General features: G+C 37.0%; 1 protein-coding gene across 2 annotated transcripts in view; it reads left to right on the top strand.

Annotated features, from left to right (window-relative positions):
* STN1 (STN1 subunit of CST complex) overlaps positions 1-5,338 on the top strand; it is a 31,341-nt gene extending 26,003 nt beyond the window's left edge. For both annotated transcript variants that reach the window (XM_072424237.1, XM_072424236.1), the window contains 2 exons: positions 1,493-1,565; positions 4,571-5,338. In XM_072424237.1, coding sequence (XP_072280338.1) covers positions 1,493-1,565; positions 4,571-4,728 — 231 coding nt within the window. In that variant the 3' untranslated portion in view covers positions 4,729-5,338. The remainder of the gene's footprint in view (positions 1-1,492; positions 1,566-4,570) is intronic.
* Positions 5,339-16,261: the final 10,923 nt, after the last annotated feature.

Here is a 16,261-nt window from a genome sequence, read left to right as displayed (position 1 = left end):
AACTTTAAGTCTGGGGAGCATTATCACAAACCTATATTGGTATAAGGATACTGCCAATATAATACAGGGGGATTTCAGGAACAAGTATTATAAAGTCACAGTGTGGGTAAAAATGTGTAATTTCCTTTGACATAAAATATTTGCTGGGGAAAAAAAGTAGAGAGTGTTCCAGTCCCAAGGGATAGTTTGTGGTCTGATTTACGGGTTATGGGATGGTATGGGAAACTTTATAGTGACGGAAAAGCTGCATTCCCCACCCCATTGATAATCCTCCTGGTTGTGAGCTGTTGTAGAAGATGTAATGGAAAAGTGCAAGTATGGCTACTAGTTTCCCTTACTTCCTTAGATATTTAGACTTCGTGTTTTGGCTACACCTAGATAAGTTGAAAACACAGAACAGTATAGAGAAGCATTTAAAATATACCCCAGTACCAGAATTTTTGGGGAAACTCTCATGACAAAACCCAATGATAACTAATAATGCTAAATGTAAAGCTGGCGTAATGCAGTCCATCATGCTTTTGATTTCAAGAATCACTTGTGATTATTAGGCCATCCTGGTACAACAAGAAGGTAAATAATGAGCCATTTAGATAGCTTGGAAGTTTTCCTATTACACAGGAAGATTCTATGAAAGCAGTTACAATTCTTTAACATTTCCAATGAGTATAACACCTATGCCGCCATCTCAAAGATCATAGTGGTAAAGGTCATGTCATATTTGCAGAGATATTGGAACATTTTTAGCTAGTTTATTTCATACTGATGCCCACAATTACAGGTTTAAATTGCTTGTTTCTGTAAAGTTTTACAACAAAAAAAAAGTTTTTCCAAATGAGGAAATAGCAGGATTTAAAGGATGTGGTTTACAGGAAGGCTTGCTTTGTTCCCAGAGCACAGCATAGACAATGCAAAGTTTTATGTTGCTAAATGTTTAGCTTTTCATTATAGAACAAATACTTCTCGTGTTTTATAAAGACTTCTTTTATCCTTGGTTATATTTTTTTTGCCAAATTTGGCTTTCTGCCAGTCTTTATTAAATATTTTGTGTGTGTGTAATAATATGCCTGCATGCATTTCATGTGTTTATGGGTAACTTATCAAAAGTGCTGGATTGTGTTCAACTATGACCATTTGATAAAGGGATCAAATTGGATATATATTAGTTTTGGATTGAGGTGCAAGAGTAAATCTTGGCAAAATGATTGTAATTCTGCTCTTAAACAGCTTTTACTAGAATAGAGAGGTCTTCAGGGTAAATTTCATCTTCAACTTTTGTTCTAGTGACAACTGTAAAAGGTTTTTTTTTTTTTATGCCAGGCAAAATGATCAATAATCAATCATCAGAATCAACCCAGCAGGGACTCTTCTAGCACTAAAAAAACATGATGAGGGTTAAAATCCCTCCTTAATCCATGTAAAAGTAAAAAAAAAATGTTGGTTATACAAACACTTAATTTGTATATAAACTCTCTGTGTTTTGTCATTTTAGGTAACAGATAATGACAAAGAACTGCACAATTTAACTTTGAATGTTATTAAAAAGGACTGCAAGAGGCAAAAACGTAAGTGATTAATTATGTGAATTTATAGCTTTTCCTCATTGTATTATAGAATACGAATTTCATCTGCAATAACCCAAAGCTAAGAATTATTTAAATAACACTATACATTTCTGAAAGTAGATTTATGATTGGATGTCATTGGGTTGTACACCAAAAATCTTTTTTTAAATTGTATTATTAAAATTAAATTTCTAATGAGGTCACTTCTCACAACTCACACTAGAGGGCACCATATGACTGACTTACCATGGCTGTTGTGTCATACACTCAATGCAATCAATGGAATATACTAATATAATACATCACAAATGAAGATAGCACTACGATGGTAAATAAAGGGATTTAATGAAAATATCTCCAACATTGGAATATTGTTTTATTTATCGGAAGTCTGGCAACATGTGACTTCCTAGATAATTCTTGTTTAGTAAACAATGGCTTAATACATTATATCTTGTTTAGTAAACAATGGCTTAAGACATTATAAAATAGGCAACATATAGCCAATTCACATAGCATGAACCAGAACAAAGTAGTACTTCCATAAGCTCAATGCAGAGCGATTGTTTGCTTTGTGTTTTTACATAGATAAGCAAATTGTGGTTTTCACTTAGTGATTGATTTACTAAGTTTAACAATGGTACCTTTTTTTATAATGTCACTATAGCCAAATATTAAGTCATATCACAAATCCTATTTCTACAACTATTTAACAGATTGAGTTGCACTAATTGCTTTATTCAATAAAGAGTGCTCAATAAATAATGCAAATAAGAACTAATTTTAAAGTAACAAAGTAACATGTAGCTGTATGTGCTGACTATAGCAGTGTGAATTCTGATTGGCTACTGAAGGTTTGTATAACTAAATAATTTTCATTCAAGTTTAATCTGAATGTCTTTGGTCTTGCACAGCTGTACAAGCTCCTATACTGTACTGACTTTGCTTTTTCTGATTTCATTGCACCGCTTCTCAGATAAAAGATAAGCAAGTTGGGTGGATCTCATTTTATTTTCTGGATGGAGGGTCAGAGAATTATTATATCAGGGTTGAGGTCATATAGATTATGAATCATTTATTTTTGCATGTAAATACTGTAAGCTCCACAACAAAGCTTGCACACCAATATAAACTTTTGCAGCCAAAGCTGCTTTGAGTGAAGTTAAAGAAGATAACCTCTAAACTTCAGGCTTCCAATGTTTCTGTATGAAGTTTGAAAGGTGACCAAATGCCTGAAACATAAGGTAAATCCTAAAAACCTAAAGGCTGTATGCACAATGGTGGGAAACATAGTGTTACTGTATACACATCACTGCTGATATCAGAGATAACTGGAGGAAAAATGAGACATGGTCTGTTTCCTTACAGAATCCTGACATTCTCTTGTCTAAACGAGGTTACTCACATGAGTTATCTTCACAAGTTGCTTCTATATTTATTCAGCAATGAGAGGCACGCACTGGAAACAGGCACAAGTGTATATAAGCACTTTAAAGGGTTTGACTGACGCCTGGGACAGCATAAGCACAGTATTCTGGTGTCAGAATGAGCTGTATGTAGCTGATGCAGACACCTATGAGCTGGACCACAAGTATGTCAGCATAAAAAGTCACAATCTACAGTAGTAATTATACTTGCAGACTTCCAATCTCAGCACTTTAGTAAACCCAAAAAAGGATGAAACAATGTCAGCCACTGATCTAAATACTAGGTTATACATACAGTCTATGTGCATGTAAATGTATTTGAACATTGTGAATGAGTTACATTTCAAGGATAAATGTTGCTAGTATTGTCAACATTTCAGCTGTCATTTTCCAATAAAATATGAATGAAATCCTGGGTAATTGTCTCAACACAGACTTTTATCTCTTTTTTTTAATTGGTTCTAATGTTTTTAAAATGCTTTTCAATATGGAAGCATTTTAGTAATAGTTTAGCTGTCATGTTTTGTATTGCAGTATTGTAGATGGGGTAATAGAACTACTAGTAGTTGGTCACATTCAGCTGTCCAATAACATACAAGACTTCTCTAGAACTGCCCCAACTCTCTGGAATGGTCTTCCTCGTCCTATTCTGCTTGCTCCTATTTTCTGCTCATTAAAAATGAAAAACACTGAAAACACTGAAAACCCATTTTTTCAAACTTGCCTACCTATCTTCTTCTGCCTTTTGAAACCATCACTACTTCCCATCACTACATATCTCCCATCTTATTGTGTCTAAATTCCCCCACCTACTAGATTCTACTAGATTGTAAGCTCTTCAGGGCAGGGTCCTCTCCTCCTGTGTCACTGTCTGTATCTGTCTGTCATTTGCAACCCCTATTTAATGTACAGCGCAACCCCTATTTAATGTAATAAGATTAATAATAATAAGATTAATAATAAATGATGGAAAACCTGAAATCACCTCCCCAATTCCTATCAGATTTCCCCAACTCATATCATGTTCTTGAACAACTATTATTTGCCTTAAAACAACTCCATAGCTTTTGATTAAGTGACTAAATTTCCCATTGATTATGAATTCCGTTGTATGTTCTTGACACCAATTAAAAGCTTTTTGAATTAGAGGTGAAATGGCTTCAACATTCCAGAACAAGCTAAATGACCCGGATAAATGAGAACGTTCACAGACAGCGGAGAGTAAAGGTTAATTTACAGCTATGCATTTTAGGAGGTACAGCCCACTGAAAAAGTCCTGGTTGCTATATCATTGGTTCAGTATCCAGCTAAACATGCATCATAAAGGGGTGAATGATGAAGTGGAGAGTACAAAGTTGTGCCTAGAGTTTAAACAATATTATTATATATAATATCGCTGTACATTAAATAGGGGTTGCAAATGACAGACAATGACACAGGAGGAGGAGAGGACCCTGCCCCAAACAGCTTACAATCTAGGAGAATATAACAATCTTTTTGTAACACCTATCTCTTCTCTTATATATTTTACACACTTGTAGTTAAATATGTTAACTTTTCTTTTTATATTAATTGTAGATGCAGAGAAAGGCTGTCACTTTCTTTATGTCTTGAACTGTGTACAGCAAGATTTTGGGTCCTTCATAAACGGTGCCATACTGCAGAGAGTCATTGATACGCTTGAACGGAACAGTGACATTGTCAGCACAATGGAAAAATATTACACTGTCTTCTGATAATATTCTGCAAAGGTTAACCATCCTGATCTTGGTCAGAAAATAGTTTACTCAATGGGAGCAGAGGAAGAATTTGCGGCCCAAGCCATATCCTGGAGGACCCCCAAGTGAGATCCTGGCTCTGTGACATTCAATGCACCAGTAAAAGCATCATCATGACATTAAGAAGAGGCTTTTATCTTGCTGTTTTTGTTGTATCAAAGACATTTCAGGCTTTTGGGAGCATGGGGAAGGGTTTTACTTCCTGTCAAGTCTTTATTTCTGCCTTTGTGTTTGTTGGGTACATTTTCCTAATGGATACCCAGACAACAAATGAAACCTAATACATGTTCTAATCCCTGCCTCTAACCAGCAAAAATTATCCCTTGTAATAAGATCAGCCAAGATCAAAATTGGTACCTGACACATCACCCCATGCATGCTTGGTTAACTTAACAATGATTTTAATGACTAATGATGGTAATTCCTAATTGCATACCTAAATAATGTTTAAATATGTTTAGGAATGTATTAGGCTTTTATTTGGTACACTGTTTTAATAAAAATGTGCTTTTTATTATAGCCTGATAAATGTTTAAATGTAAACCATATAATAAATATATTTTTTCTATTTTTAGTCAAATTATTGTTATTTTTAATAATGCAACTGTATGTGACAATTACACTATTAGGCCTTGGCTGCATGTAACAGGTGTTTAACAACTGATTTCTTATAAAGTTCTGTGGCCAGCCATTGAGATGGAGCAGAAAAAACCCAGGATCGTTTCGTATCGGCCTCACAGACATATCCTGACTTCTGATTTTTCTTACACCTTGCCAGAAGTCTTGAAGTTTCTTGCAAGACCAGAAAACATGTAATATTGTGCATCGAGACATTAGGGAAAATAGTATGCAATCTATCTGGTGTCTTGTACCATCTGGTAAGGATTTTATATCCCGTTTCCTGGGCTCCACTGTGCATGGAGCTTTTGGGACAAAACTGCAGCATTTGTTCCTTCTGGCTCCCAACCCCGAAGGTATGAAAGTGTAAAATCTGCAGGCAATGCATTCAACGTAGAGTACAAATTGGAAAGTGCATGACTGGAATATAGATCATCTGTGCACAACTTTTCAAAAGTAGTTAACCGCCTACAATAGTTCCCCTCTGCCTGTAGAGTTTTGAGAAAGTGGGACAATTGTTAAATCCACCCCCTTTTTAATCCTGGTTCAAATTCCGGGTTATCCGATACTGGCGTAATAGGACTAGGATGGGATGAGATATCACAGGACTCGAAATATTTCCTATAGACCTTAATAGTAGCCATCAGAGTGAGGTGAGCTTTATCAAAATATTTGCTTGGCCGTGGGACCCATGGTAATGCCTGGAGGGGAATCCTACTGCCAGTCTGTTCAGCCTGCTCCCAAAGTTTGGAACCACCACCAGCGCACTAGTGTACCACATGAACCAAGTGGGCTGCAGCATAGTAGAGGGACAGATTCGTGACCGAGTCCGCCTACTTTCTTATGGGCAAATATCAGATTTCTATTCAATGTGGGGCTTTTATGTCTCCTAATAAATCTGAAAAGTTTGGCATGACGCTGTCCAAAGCTGACATTTTAATGGGTTCTCAATCATCAGTGGGGACCCCGGGTGTCAGTGATGCTGCTGGATTACAAATTGGGCACATTAATGTATCCCCAGCAAGAGGATTGTGCTGGTGAATATAATAAACAGAACAGAAAGATTAGAACTATTCCTTTATGTTCTGCTGAGGTAGAGAAATGCTCAGAGAGAAGCAGATACTGAAATTTTGACACATGTACCTGGCTGCTAGGAATGTGGTAAAACTATTACAGCATATTTGATTTTTAAGTGATTTTTGTGGCCAGTGTAGATGCAGTTGATGTATGCAGTACTGCTTAATGATTTTATGGATTCTCCAATGAAAATATTACATTTATTAAATATATAACAAAACCAACTATTAACAATGTAGGAATGAGCTATATGGTGTTTAGCCCAAACCCGTATTTTATTTTGAATATAGCAATTCTATTGCTGCTGTTTTAGTACGACAAATCCTAACTGAGCCAGGAAAGAGCTAAAGTCATCTACAGGTATTCGAGATTTAAGCAATACGATTCTCTAACAAATAAATATGCTTTCTCATTTTAATTCATGCTCCTAAAATATTTCTTAGTTTACGACTTGGCATGAGAATTATTGTTCCATCCCAGCTGTTTCCATATATTTGGAACTATCCTATATTCAAAAAGGACATAAAAATGCAATAAACCAATTTTCATTGCCATAACAAATGTCCCTGCGTTGTCACACACCCCTCCCGTTCCACACCTTCTGCCATGACTCCACATCTGTGCTGTTAAAGTGCACCTATACTCAATTAGTGTAGAACCATTTTTTTTTTATATAGGGAACTTTAAAGTTTAAACATGGTCAAGTAGTACCCTGAAACAAGTAACATTTTGCTTTGAGCATTGTATCCCCAAAGCACAGGCTTGTTTAAACATCAATTACACAGGCATGACCCTGAGATATCAATGGAGTCATCAGTGGATGCGTATGTACAAGAAGTGGCTACAGAAGATCAACAGTATTGAGTTGCAACAAAGGTTAAAAATGAATAATATTTTTGATACACAGTGCTTTAACAAACCCAGTTTCCCCCAGATAAAACATAACTCTACTACAAAAGACTCATACAGTATTTTTGGAATTGGTGGTCCTTTAAACTAAATAGACAGATTTACCTGGTATGCACTGGTAACTTTGATTATTTTCTTTTTGTAACATTTTAAACATAATTATTTTTTAAGCAAAAAGTTTCCAGAGAAGCTGACAAGTTCTTGTATCTTCTGGAGGTACAACAGTGCAGCTATTTCATGGATGTGTCATGCTTAAAATGCAGCACCTATTGGACCTGTGGTTTACCAGGGTTGCATAGCATAGCTATGGAGTCACAGAACCCTAGAACAGACCTTCAATTCCTAAGTGTAGCACTAACTGAGATAATGCAGACTGGGATATGTATCATGGAATATATATGGTGTTCTAACCCAGCCTTGAAAGCTTTTTCTAATTAAAGAACACCCCCATACACTGCCCGTTACCACCCTTGAAAGCTTTCTGTAATTAGAGATTATTTTGCAAAAATAACATTGCTGGTCCTTGACAGTTCTAATCACCACCGCAATCACTTATTTGCCCTTAAGTCTACTTACTGATTTCATTTGTAGCCATAGAAACACTAAATTAAAACTAAGAAGTGCCTCTGGTGGGCTGTGAAATCTAAAATTGAGTCAGTAAATGGAGCTGCAAGAGGAAGTAACTTTAGAATCAAACATTTAATTGGTATTTTGTTTTTTTTAGCTGAGGCAAAGTAATTGAGGAACACATCTGCTCAGATGATGTCAAAGTGTCAGTTTTTAGATGATGGGTAGGAAAGTATTGATTCTGGAAAAGTTTCACTTAAAAGTGTGTTTAAACTGTACACAAAACGTTACAGTTGTATTAGAAGCATACATGAAATGTAGAAATAATGAGATCACAACACCATTTATAAGGGTGCATGTGGACTTTTTTGTAAACTTTTGTTCATTTATTTATTCTATTTTTCCATTAAGCCTAATTATGATAGTATTTTTAACGGAAATCCAGCTCTTATGCAGTTTACTATTTGTTGTATGGTTTCCCAGTGCATGTATTATTCAAAAGAGCCATATAGGGAGACGAGGAACAAAATGCTAGCATGGAAATTGCAGCAGATGTAGTTAAACTAGTTGTTATTTCCTAATTATTCAACATTTTGTCAAAGCAGGACAACACCTAAATATAAACAAAAAAATGCCAAAGCTAGTAAGCAATAGTTTCAAAATAAGTGAAAGAAAGCTGGGTTTTTTTTTTTGCAATAATCACATGTATTAGTAAATAATACAATTCACCTAGGATAGGTAACTACAAAGAATGGTGTGAAAGGGTCATGCCCATTAAGCTTTCATGGGGATAATGACCAATTATCCATACAATGCTTGATCTAACAGGTCAGCCCCATTAAGTATTCATGGGGATAGTGACCATTTTCCTATACAGAAATGAACCCTAAATCAATTATAAATAGCAAAAATGGTCATATTCTCGAAATTCCTGACATGTTTCACCTTGCGGCTTCCTCAGGGGACAGTTGAGGATGTTACTTATTGGTGACCAATAGGATTATATCATAGGCAGAAGTTCCAATGACAGAGAAAGAAAATCTAGATAGCAGAATATTCGTGTAAGCAAGGTGGCAGTCGAAAGAGCGCGTGCTGCTGTAAGTGTTGTCAGATGTTAGCCTTCATGATCACCATTTTGAATGCCAACAGGCAGCTGGTAATTGCTGAAGAGACAAACTATGTCCCATCCGTTTTAAAACAAACACTGCCTATTCACAATCCTTTGCACAAAGTACACCAAACTGCACAGCTCAGTGTACAATCCCAGAATACCTGGGTCCTGAAAATTGATGAACTCGTATGCACATGTCATGCCAATCAAGATGGCTGTCAACAAAGAAATGAGGAGGGATGAGTTTTGTTTTGCTTTTAAAATAGAAGTACAATCAAAATTTTACTCTATTAAAATACAGATTCTTACTAGTCTAAAATAGCCTAAACTGGTACCATGATGTTATCTCTGTTAAACCCTTCTGAAAACGACTAGACCTGTCCAAGGCGAGCCATAGACAAAAGCATTTAATAACATTTTCTGGTTCAGAGGAACCTGTCTGCCATTCTTCCTTCCATAGTAATTGACCTTTCACTTAAGATAATATGTAGATCCTCCATGTATCTGCGCATTATGCCTGTGTGTGGCTGTACTTTAATCCAATAAATGTATGTGAGTCATCTTACTCATCAAAAAATGTCATAAGACAAAAATTTACATAGCTGTATTTTTTTTTTCTTCTTCTGTCTCTGTCACTCAATGCAAAGGCTTGTGTTGCTGACCTCTTAATGAAAATGTATTATATGCCTGCCATTCTCTGGCATCAACTTCACTGTTATATATGTGTATATATATATTGGAGGGTTCCCAATAAATTAAATATTTTCTCATTCGTGCCAACCCCTACTTAAACTGTTTGTGCCAACCCCTACTTAAAGGAGAGAAAGGTTTTTTTTAGGGCATTGTTATATAGTTATGTGATCTTGTTGCAAAATTACACTTTAACAACAGGATTTTATAGGGACCAAGTATATATTTCTATATCTACATGAACACACTTAGTCATGGCTTCCTGATTAGACACACCAACAGCATATCACTATAAAAGTTAATTTGCCATAAAGAAAGGGGTTCCCATGCAATTTATCATATACACAAGCACAAGCGGTTTATAGATCTATGTAGCTACTAAGTTTCAACAAATATATACAATGGATAAGAAAGTAAAAATGTTCTTCTTAAGCTACTCTATAAAAGGAGGTCTATAAATATGGTAATTTGTGGCAGCTCAATGCTTATACTACATCTTCATTTTTAATATCCAGTTTCTGACTTTCATTACCATGTATAAAGCTTTTCCTTCTGAATGATGTATGTTCATGAAGCCTAGCCTCAAGCTTGTTATTCCAAACATCACTTGCATGACAACAAGTCTTTATTTTGAGATGCCTCACCCTGTAAATTGAATTAGGATCATTCATTTATATAAGGATGTTATATTCCAGAGTGCTTTACTTAAAATATTAAATCCTTCTTTGCTGCTTATAATCTGTTCCTGGTATGGAAATACACACAAACTTCCCTCTTATTTAGGTACCCCTAAAACGGGAAATAGGGCATCACTCAGTACCTTCAAAGATAGCACCCTGTTTAATTATATGGTATAAACCAGCAGTTGCCAACAGGAGGAGTGATCAGAAAGGAAGGTTTGGTGGCTCACGGCTCTGGCCGGTGTGCCCCTAGGTCAGGAGAAAGACCCCGCTGGGGAGGGGGACACCGGCCAGAGCCGCGGACCCTGTCCCTTGTAGGGAATGCAGTCTCAGAGAAGTGGGCAGGTTGACTCTGGATACAACCCACCCACTCTGATCTGAACCTGCGATGGGAGAGTGGGCAGGTTCTGGCATCATGACGTCACTACGGGGGAAGTTTCTTCCCCTTTGAGTGACACCCGGGAGCCGGTAATTTTAGTGGTTTGTGGGTCCGAAAAGGTTGGCAGCCACTGGTATATACAGTGGAATATGAACAGAGGTTACAGAAATCTCAATCAAGACTTGCCCCCTTACTTACTTCAGAAAGCTTAAAGATGTCCTCCTTTTGGTTATTGTCTGGCTGCTTACTGTCATACACAGAGCTGGCAGTAGAGATCTTCTAACATTGGCTCAGCAGTAGTTGATGTAAAGTCTCTTAATGTGAAACTGGCACTCTTGATGTGACGAGGGGCTCCTGATGCAAAAAGCTTGACCTAAATGGTGGGGTTCTTGTCAGAAATTAGCACTGGTGCCCTTAACAGGTCCCACCAAGCTCATATCCAAGCTCACCACACACATTTTAGTAGCGGCCCGTACCCTGATCTCCACTAAGTGGAAGTCTGTCTCCCCTCCATCCTTAGAAGAACTATACGCCTGCATTCAGGATATCCGAATGATGGAATACCTTACTGCCCTGCTCAGGAACACTGTCACTAAATTCGAACAGGTCTGGGAGCCATGGGATGACTATTATGCTCACTTACAGATGTGATGGTCTTATTTTGCTCCCCTCCTTTTGTTATATAGCAAATCGCCTCAGAATCCCCTTTTCCCTTTTCCTCCCTCCCCATTTTTGATGTTATGTCCTGTATACAGGAATTTACTGGTTTGTCATGTTTATTGCTGGAAACCACATTGCATTATTTGCACTCCACTAATGCTATTTTTTCTTGTAGCTTTTATGTATGTATATGTGTATATGTATATATACTTGTTCCTACTTTATGCCTTATGGTTTTGGTAATATGTTGCTAATGCTCCTGTATGCTGTGTTCTTGTCCATGTTCTTTTTATTTTGTTCCTTTTGTTGTATTTGTAAAAAAAATTTTCAATAAAACCTCAGTTTCATAAAAAAAAAAAAAAAAAAAAAAATTAGCACTGGTGCCCAAAGTTTTAAACCAGGAACATCATTGCTTATTTTTTTCTCAGTGACAAAGTTACTGACCTATGGATCCCAAAACGGAGATTGGACCTGTGCCCCTCTGCTGTGGCAATTCTTTACTATTGCTGATGGTCTTCCAGCTATACATCTATGGGCCCCAGTGCTAATTTTTTACAAGACCCCTACCATTAAGGACAAGCTACCACTATATATACAGTAGGTAATTTAATGGGGAAATGGTATTTGTTTAGATAATTAATCATATAGACTAGCTTAGTACAGTTTAGCAGTTTAGCATGCTAATCAGTTGCCTTTCCAACCCTAAAAACTACATCTTACCTTTTGTATACTGGGCAGAGTATAAAAGAACTAATATTGGTTTCACTGTGACATACACAATAATGTCTAACCTGAAAGGTTTTCTTGACAGGTGTTGGGTGCAGTTAAAAGTGACATTTGTCAGTGGTCCCAACCAGTTTATAGAAAGACCCAGCATCATCATTTAACCCAAAAGGAAGCAGTAAAACTCTTCACGCATGAAGTAGTAATAAAGAAAGCCTAAACTCTTAACCGTGAAAGCTAATTGTAAAATCAGGAACTATGAAGTGTGTAAAGAAAGGAAATGAGTGTCAATCACTAAATTGGTTGTAAGTGAGAGACGCATTATGGCAGAATGATGGCCTAGAGAAGATAAAAGCTTGCCCCCCCCCCCCGCCCCCCAATCCTGGACTGTTGATTAGTAAAGTCAGCCTTACCAGACTCTAACTGCATACAAGGGCCTTGTGAAATGACAGGCTGATGCATAGCATGGACTGATTGCAATATAAGGCCCCTTTTCCGTAAACCACAGTGCTGTACAACATGCTCCACCATGCCCCAAAACCACTTCTACTCAACTAAATAGGAGCAATTGGGAATCACTTACAGTGTGCATATAGTTGTGTTTGCACTGTGGCTGGCTGGTTTGTATCATTTACTTTTGTTACTCTGGAAAAAAGGAACTGCCACTGCAATCAAGAGGGGAAATGCATGCAAATTATTTGACCTGTGGTGCAGTTTGCCACTCCAGGGCACATAGCAGTGGTTTGCTATGTGCCTGAAGATAGCTTTTCTACCATCTAAAAGGTGTCTACCATCTAAAAGGGGTCATCTCCAGTTAACTGGAGGTACGTCTAGGTTCTAGCTGGGAGCACTAGCCAACTATGCTCTAGAGAATGGAAAATTTATCAGCTAGCACAACGTTAATCATGTTTTTATAATTCCTAATATTGTTATTTATGGTTAGCCCAGTGGTTAGCACTCTGGCCTTTGCAGCACCGGGTTCAAATCTCAGCCAGGACATTATCTGCAAAAGAATTTGTATGTTCTTCCTGTGTTTGCATGGGTTTCCTCCAGGCACTCTGCTTTCCTCCTACATCACAAAAACATGCAGTTTGGTTAATTGGGCTCCCTTTAAAAAATTGGTCTTAGACTGTGTTAATGACTATGGTAGGGACATTAGATTGTGAGCCCCTTTGAGGACAGTTGATTTGACAATAAACTTTGTAAAGCACTGCATAATATGTTGGTGCTATACAAATACTAGTTATTAATAGTTAGCTCTTCACAAATGGTTTTATTTTTGCCTCTGTTTCCCATCTTATGAATATAATATAAATCTGTGTCCATACCAGTAACACACACACATCCCATTTTTATGAATCACTTTTTTGAAAGACAATTTCTGCAGAACTGAATAGCAAAATGCAGAACAATGCCAAAACGTACCAAGTAGGACTTTCCCCAATACACTGCATTGCAACATATTGATGGGAACAGGTCCTTCTGAAAACAAAATGTTTTCTTTTGTTCATAAATATTATTGTTTTCTCTTGTCCGTGTATAATAGCACATAATGATATGTGTTCTTATACGCTATTTCAATGCTAAACAAAGCTATGTGAGCAACACTGTATCCAAGCAGGGTCCTTGTGGCGTATTGTATTTGTGGCGTATTGTACTGTACATTCTAGCATTTATTGTTCATTTTTACCACCTTAGGAACTTTCAAATAAGCATGACTTTGTCAGGTAAAGTGCATCTTCCTTGATGGTAAAATAATGGCTTCATAACATTCTGGTTGCTCCAGTTGCAGCACTATTTGTTCTATCTGTACTTTATCAGCTTGCCAGGTTTTACAACTGTTTGGATAACAGAGATATCCCAAAGTGTACATAATGACTTTCCTGGCACATACAGTATAGACAACCTTTACAGAGAATAGGAAGTAATATCACAATGTGTTCAAATAATGAACTGTTATAGAACATATAAATTTATTTTTTATATTTGATAAATGAGGATCCACTGGGTCTTATGTATCAAAGGTGTTTGGGTGAAAAGTGTATTTAGTTGTGCAGGGTAACCAAACAACCTCCTGCTGGTATATTTTCCTTTGTAAATTGGAACTTCAAAGTCAGAATCTACTTGCTTGCTATCACAGACACTTTTCCTTTCCCACGCTTTGGCTTCATACAGTAAGGGCCAGTAGGGTTTGATTAGTAGCATTCTCTTTTTTTGTGAAACTGACAGACAAGAAATGGAATAATTTAGATTTGTATATATTTATGAGGGAAATCGGAGATTCATTCTATCCAAAGCTGGCAATCACTGTTGGAATGATTTACTTGCTGTGTTGTCATATCTCATATATATCCCCACCAGACTTATTGGTTCTGCTATGAGTCTCATTGTTCCATATGCAGAAAAAAAAGTCTTGCAATTGAGCTTATTTCCACTATGGCTGTATGATACATTTTTTCAAAATTCCTGAGTGTTGCCATGCCTTAGGCTGGGTACACACCTGCAATAATTGTCATTGGAAAGGATATTTCATATAACGACAAAAGACGCATAAATGAGCACTGTACATACAGCACCGTTCTGCTCTATGGAGAGGGGAGCGGGAGAATGACACCCCGCTGAGCTCTCTTCCTTTACCTTTATTACAATCATTCCTCATCCGATGTTCCGCCAGGACGGTCGTCCGAACGACAGATGACGAGCGCTGTACATACGCCAGATTCTCGTGAGATATCAGCCCTAAGGCGATTATTGGACCAGAATCATCTGATGTGTGTATGTAACCTTACATTTGGCAGCACATTCATTTGAATGGGCAGGGTGATGCACTACAGCTCACAATAATGAGTTAAAGTGGATTTTGCGCTTTTGAAGGGACAGTACAACACAAGCAAACACACCAAAGATTGTTTTGTTGATCTGCAGAGTTAAAGTGAGCTTCTTACTACGTGCAGTGTGCTAGTAAGTGCTGCCAACACTGTTTGAGATCTCAGTGTGGCAATGGCACCATGTTGTCACTCCAATTAAGAAGTTGGGAGATGAGTGTATTTCTGGCACAAAAATCATCTATTTTTGAGTACCTGTGCATATATTGAAGCAATGGACTGTCTATGTGTTTTAAACTTATATATACATAGTACAACAAAGTAAAACATTTTTAAACAGCTATAAACTGACCCGAAACCATTATAGATTACCTCTAAGCTTCCTGGTGGGAGAAGATACCTACCTACCTTTCATTTGGGTTTGTTCAGAGTAACTAGTATTAACAAAGGTTAGTTTGTAACTTTAACCAGTATTCCGTATTTAGTCCAGCATCATGTGAACTAGTTTTATTGTTTGCATTATTTTAATATTATCTGTGTCTTTCTTCTTGCTTTAGGAACACCAAAGCTCTGATGATAACCAGATATCTGGAATGATGCCGTAGCAACTGAGTTGTTCATTTCAACATTGATTAAACAGATGAAACCAATGTAGAAAACTGTGCTACCAATTATTACGCAAGTGTGAATTCACACAAAAGACGCATAAACACAAGTCCATCAGTGTATTTATGGAATTTCATGGTTGCTTTCACCAATTCCACTTTCTAATTTAGCTATCAAAATAGGCTCAGTACTAGCTTTACCAAGTAAGGCTTTTAAGCACTTCTATAACTAATGTGTGAGTGATGTAGCCTAGTTTTCATATCATTTAAATATGCTAGTAATATTCTAATGAGCGAAGACAGACCGCCTTTTTCAAATAACTGTTTTTGGACATACCATTTCAGCTTCTTTATCATTACCAGTCTTTTGCTAAAATTTGCTTTCTACTGGACACACTTACATAGTCTATTCCTGAGTTGCATGGGGCTGTCTCCCAGCTCAATTATTTTAGGGTATATCCTTTTGTCTAAACACATGCTTGTCACTATGGAATGCAAACATAGGGAAAATATACTATCTTCCACCAAAAAACAAAAAATATATATAGATTGCAGTCATTGGATATTGTGCTTTTCGAATCAGCTTACCTGACACAACATGATTTTTTTGGCATTCATCCTCACTGACCACAATGCTAATATACAGT

This window comes from Pyxicephalus adspersus, chromosome 10 (assembly GCF_032062135.1).
Source record: "Pyxicephalus adspersus chromosome 10, UCB_Pads_2.0, whole genome shotgun sequence".
NCBI classification, from domain to species: domain Eukaryota; kingdom Metazoa; phylum Chordata; class Amphibia; order Anura; family Pyxicephalidae; genus Pyxicephalus; species Pyxicephalus adspersus.
Note: the sequence above shows the minus strand (reverse complement) of the source record. Positions and strands in the feature narration are given on the sequence as shown.